Source organism: Asparagus officinalis, chromosome 5, assembly GCF_001876935.1.
Source record: "Asparagus officinalis chromosome 5, Aspof.V1, whole genome shotgun sequence".
In the NCBI taxonomy this organism is placed as follows: Eukaryota; Viridiplantae; Streptophyta; class Magnoliopsida; order Asparagales; family Asparagaceae; genus Asparagus; species Asparagus officinalis.
This window is the reverse complement of record NC_033798.1, coordinates 35749399-35754938: the sequence shown is the minus strand read 5'-3', so window position 1 is coordinate 35754938 and position 5540 is coordinate 35749399. Positions and strand designations below refer to the sequence as shown.

The following is a 5540-nucleotide window of genomic DNA, read 5'->3' as shown; positions in this document are numbered from 1 at the left end:
TGATTAGTTAGTGTACCGATAAGGCTAATATTCAATCCAGTGTAAAACAAAGAGATTACAAATTAGGGCATTAATCTGAGTTGGATCTAAGTGGGGGTTAATGAGCCTTAAATAGAGACAAACAATCAAATTAACTCAAAAAAACCATAAGGTTTCTGAGACACCTACAAGAGAATACTCTCTCTCCCTCACAAATAAACTCAAAGTATCAGAGAATCTCTCTTCGTGAACGCTTCATGTGACATGGTAACAGAGTCATGAAGTATAAAGGTATGAAAAATTCCCCAAGAACCCAAAATAAGGGAATTCAACAGGGGGACATGTGAGGTATTCCCTCCTATTGCATAATAAGCTGGTCATCATTAATTATGGCTAGCTCATTATGCGATAGAAAAAAGACACATCACCTGTCCTCCCTGTTGGTCCTATATTTTGAGTCTCTGTAGCAAATCTCTAAAGGTACAGAGGTAACAAATAGCTAGCCCCACATAGTAGTATAGTACACGGGTATACCTCTAAGACTAGGCCCCCTAGTCATCTTTATGAGATCCATACAGTTATGCCAATATCTACAGGACATGTAATGAATGAGAGCATTAAATGAAAACTGCTCTCAATTAGATCGAGGTGCTGCTGGATGCGCAAGCCCGATTCTGACCCAATCTCGCACCCAAAGTGCGTGGACCAGAAGCATACAATGCAAGGTAGTTGCAGTGGTGTTCACTGAATCACACAGGCGTATGACATAAACAACTGTCTCAAAGGATGGCCGTACGTAAATCTTCATAGCGTTGTGTGCCAATTTAATTACGTATCATAAATGATTAAGTTAAATATCACGATAAATTCTCTTTCTTTGTCGTTGACATAATCTCTCCAGTTTGTAAACTAATTCCAAACATCCTATGAATTCAGCTCAACTTTTGGGATTTGAGAGCTTCATTCCACCATATGCAAGCGCGAGCGGAGATCAACTTCTCACCGGTGTGAACTTTGCATCTGCTGCTGCAGGAATAAGAGATGAAACTGGGCAACAGTTGGTAAGCATTTAAATGTTGTAAAAAATCCAAAGAAACTCAACAGTATTTTCTTTTTCTAGCTTATTAAAAGTGAAAACATGTCGCATAAGAGAAGTTGCATGTGGAATGAAACAGCTAGAACTGCAGTCACCTCTACAAGTTCTAGTATTTTAAAGTTGTACCAAACTGTTGCTACTACACTCGCCAATAAAAATTACAACAAGTTAGTCGCACACAAGTGACAGTTGCAGACCGTCGAGGGCACCTATGTCTGTGCGACATGCATTATTAGCTCATAATGATAACCTTATTCGATGATTTCCCTCTTACAGGGGGGAAGAATAAGCTTTGGTGGGCAGGTGCAGAACTATGTACAAGCATCACAGCAAATAGTGAACATGCTGGGAGATGAAGACTCTGCTGCCGATCATCTCAGCCAATGCATATTTTCATTAGGCTTGGGCAGCAATGACTACCTCAACAATTACTTCATGCCCAACTACTACTCATCCAGTAGCCAATACTCTCCTGAACAATGGGCTGATATTCTCATTAACCAGTACTCTCAGCAAATTAGGGTCAATTTCCTTCCCCTCTCCTATCTTTCAGTCTAAAGTTTGAGTGTGTTAATTGTGGATAGACCCCCTTAGTATTTGTGTCGCAGAGGGACCCCCTAGGTGAATTTATTCGACTCTCTTACCCTCAGAGAAAGAGAAAATTGTTTCTTTACAAACAGTCCTCCTGAGGGTAAAAGCTCTAAGAATTTCACGCTGGTGGTTTATCTGCAGCAATAAAACTTAAGGGAATCTGTGCACCATTGGAATGATATATAGTACAGGGGGACTATCCAAATTAACTCTTAAATTTTTAGCCTCGAACTAGTGTTTGATACTGTTGATTCTTGCACATAGACTCTTTACAACTATGGAGCTCGAAAGGTGGCCATTATCGGTGTTGGTCAAGTTGGCTGCAGTCCGAATGAGCTAGCTCAGTTGAGCAACAACGGTGTAACTTGCATCGATAAGATCAATGAGGCTTGTGAAATGTTCAATCAGAGACTGAAACAGATGGTTGATCAGTTTAATCAGCTGGATGGAGCTCACTTCACCTACATTAATGCTTATGGGATTTTTCAGGATATCCTCAGGAACTCTGCAGCAAATGGTAATCACCGAAATTGCACTGCTCATTATAGTTACCATTGAATTTTTAGGAATTTATGTTTTGTACAGGATTAGAAGTTACGAACAAGGGGTGCTGTGGGGTTGGGAGAAACAATGGACAGATCACTTGTTTGCCTTATCAAACACCTTGCCAGAATAGGAACCAGTATTTGTTCTGGGATGCCTTTCACCCAAGTGAAGCTTTCAACATTCTCATCGGTAGGCGAACTTATAGCGCACAATCTTCATCTGATGCTTATCCTATGGATGTTCGTCGACTTGCCCAGATTTGATTCGGTTGCAGAACTCTGCCATAAGTATTGAATTGTACAAGAGGATTTTCCTATTAGAATTATCACAGTTACATGGTTAAGTACCAAATTTATCGTGTGAAGATTTCTGAAATTTATTGATATTGTTACTGTAAGACCTGAGGTTGATGCTAATTTTTGTGTAATTTGATAATTGAATTTGATATAAGATGGTTCATGGTGTCTGATATATTGCTGACTGATGTGAAGTAAAATTTTGAATACCTGAAGGAAACTAATCTAACATGTCAAACTAAGTATTTTAACATGACACTGTACCAAATTAATCCTGATCGAAGATTTTACTCAGTAAAGAATAACTTGAATATCAAGAAAAGGATGAATTGACATTGAAGAACTCATTCCAGTTCCGGTACATATTTCTTTAACATATCAGCCTTATGGTTCATCACAGTAGTTTGTATCCTCAAAAGCCAATATATATCTGTCAACAATTTTTTTCACACAAATGTAGAAAAAAAAGGAGTCATAGTTCGTTAAGCTCCCTCATTCAGTGTTTCTTTGCTTCCTTCTCAGCCTGCAAAAGGAAGTTCAGATTAGTCAATCTTCAAAAGGGTTAATTGCATATACATCCCTGTATTATTGTGGTAAGTTAGCCAATTATTATCCCTGAACTATTTTATTAGCAAATACACCCTATGACTGACCTTTTTCCCCCTTTCTGCAAATAGACCCCTAGAGTGCACCCCAAAAGAAAAAAAAATTAAAGAAAAAAGGAAGAAAAAGAAAAAGAAAAGAAAAAGAAAAAGAAAAGAAAAAGAAAAGAAAAGAAATCAGTTGGGGTTTTGTGTGATAAAATAATTCAGGGGTAATAAATGACTAACAATCCATAATAAGAAGGTGTACGTGCAATTAAAATCTAACACGATATAATGTTGAGATTCTTAGCATAATGGATTTTACCGCTTTGACAACCCTTTCAAAAGCATCAAGTCCATGTTTCTCGATATACCTCTCCACCGATTTTCTAGCATCAAGACTCATCATCTGCAACACTCTTCTCTGTTCTTCAGGGTAGCTTGTGTTGACAAATGTCCCAATCTGCACGTATTTCCTCACATAATTCTCATATATATATGCAGCTCCATTAAATGTTGGTAGAACCAACCAGAGACACACCACAAGCTTCATGTATGGCCAAAGAGGAAACCTGTCATGCATCAAGCCAATTAATAGCAAGGGAATAATTAGTTTCGTATTTCTTCAGAATTAATAGCTTAATTGAATCATACCATTGTAGGACTTTCCAAGTGGAGAGTTCAAAAAGGGTGATTAATGAATATAAGACCCAATATGTTAGCCATTGCTGGTCATCCAAAGAGGAAGGGGATTCTATCGCACGAATTGATGCATACCTGGATCATTGATCATGTAGGAAAATATTTAGTGAAATAAAAACTTATTAAAAAATTATTGAATTCATGGACATTTATGTATGGATTACTTACAGAGGATAAAGCAGCATCACTCCTGGGCTGATTGTTGATGACAGGTAAAAGAAGTAAGTGTCATCAAAATCAGGCATAACAAATAAGACATATGTAATGAAAAACTTAAGTTTATACAGACATACAAGTTCATATTGACATACTTACCCAATAAGTGCATCAAGATGCCCAGCGATGACCTTAATGACACCCATATTATCTGTGTGATTCTGAACTGGTCTTAAATCTGAGATTTTAACCTGATAATGGCATTGGAGAACTGCAGTTCCATTTGTATGAGGGACGAGGGAGACGAAAGCTAACAAGCAAAGATTAGTTTCCTCCTAAGAAGAAACAAGTAAAGAACTCTCTATGGACCTCTTACAAGACTTCTTTCCTCTGTTACCAAGAAAAGAAGGGATAAAGGAACCTAAAGAATGAAATCTATACTGTACAGCACAAGGAATTTTCTCTAGAAACTTGTTCATTAAGTAGCTTTCCGGATCAGCAATGCAAGGTCAACAGAACAAGCCAAAGCAAAGGGTACAAGATTAATATTCTTGGACACTTCCACCTCAAACTGTATAATCGATAATCCCAAATCATGAATCCATAATAAGAACATTTTTTTCCTGTTTTTATATATATCTAGCATATTATATGCCAAAAAAAAAACAATCATCTGGACATGCTTTATTCCTTAAGCCACCACCAATAACCATAGAACACATAAAAACTTTGTGCATGTTTCTCGAGAAATAAAATATCAGAGCCGGAGAGAAAAAGAAATAGATTTATTCTAGGTTCACTTTGCATTCAAAATATCAAGTTCAGAAAGAACATCGGTATCTGAAAGAACTTAAACAAAATAGTTGCATGAGGCATCTTCGCTCTTTTTCTCTTGCAGTGAGTCAGTGACCATCACACAGTTCATCACTGGGGGCCATACATCAATTTTCTTGATCATTGCAAGTTTAGAATTATGTCATATCAAGTGAATCAAGAAAATATAGGAATTGTAAAATATAGGAATTGTAGAGAATCAACTAGAACTATCTGTCAGAATGTAATAACGAAAAGATAACAAGAAAGATATAAAAGAAAAGTTTATGGTGTGAGAATGCTAACATAATAAATAACATATTACTTTACAAGCTCATAAGTTCATCACTTCACAAAATAACTTCCCTTTCATGAAAGGCAAAGAAAATCGTGGGTTACCTGATTAACACAGCTTGAAAGTGCTAGAACTTTTGCATCGTCACAACACAAGTTTAAACTCCCTAGAAATGGGAAACTAACATGATACAATAATATACATGCATGAGTTCACAAAGTTTGAACCCTATGAACCCTAAACTTGAACCACTAATAATTCCCTTTCAACAACAACAACAAAAAAAAAGGGAAAAAAAAGGAAAAGGAACCAATGCCTTTGAACTCAATGCTGTAAACTGGCACTAAAAACTGTAAATTTTTGTTGCTTCCTCTAGAGAAATTGGATTTGCACCAAAACTGGTGCCAATTTCAAAAGGTACTATTGAATGTACAGACCTGCCACTATCTGTGCAAACATCTTGGCAGAGTTTCAGTATATGC

At 36.9% G+C, this 5540-nt stretch overlaps 2 protein-coding genes across 2 annotated transcripts in view; one reads left to right on the top strand and one right to left on the bottom strand.

The window, feature by feature from the left end:
• Positions 1-2683, top strand: part of LOC109843026 (GDSL esterase/lipase At5g45670-like) — a 7900-nt gene extending 5217 nt beyond the window's left edge. The window contains exons 2-5 of the mRNA XM_020411959.1: positions 916-1040; positions 1352-1597; positions 1931-2183; positions 2252-2683. Of these exons, the coding sequence (XP_020267548.1) occupies positions 916-1040; positions 1352-1597; positions 1931-2183; positions 2252-2475 (848 nt within the window). The 3' untranslated portion in view covers positions 2476-2683. The remainder of the gene's footprint in view (positions 1-915; positions 1041-1351; positions 1598-1930; positions 2184-2251) is intronic.
• LOC109843027 (HVA22-like protein f) lies at positions 2819-4400 on the bottom strand. The gene is made up of 5 exons (XM_020411960.1): positions 4110-4400; positions 3963-3989; positions 3747-3869; positions 3418-3664; positions 2819-3031 (listed from the first exon to the last, which is right to left on the bottom strand). Exons 1-5 carry the CDS (start codon positions 4154-4156, stop codon positions 3005-3007), a joined length of 471 nt encoding a protein of 156 aa, XP_020267549.1. The 5' UTR covers positions 4157-4400; the 3' UTR covers positions 2819-3004.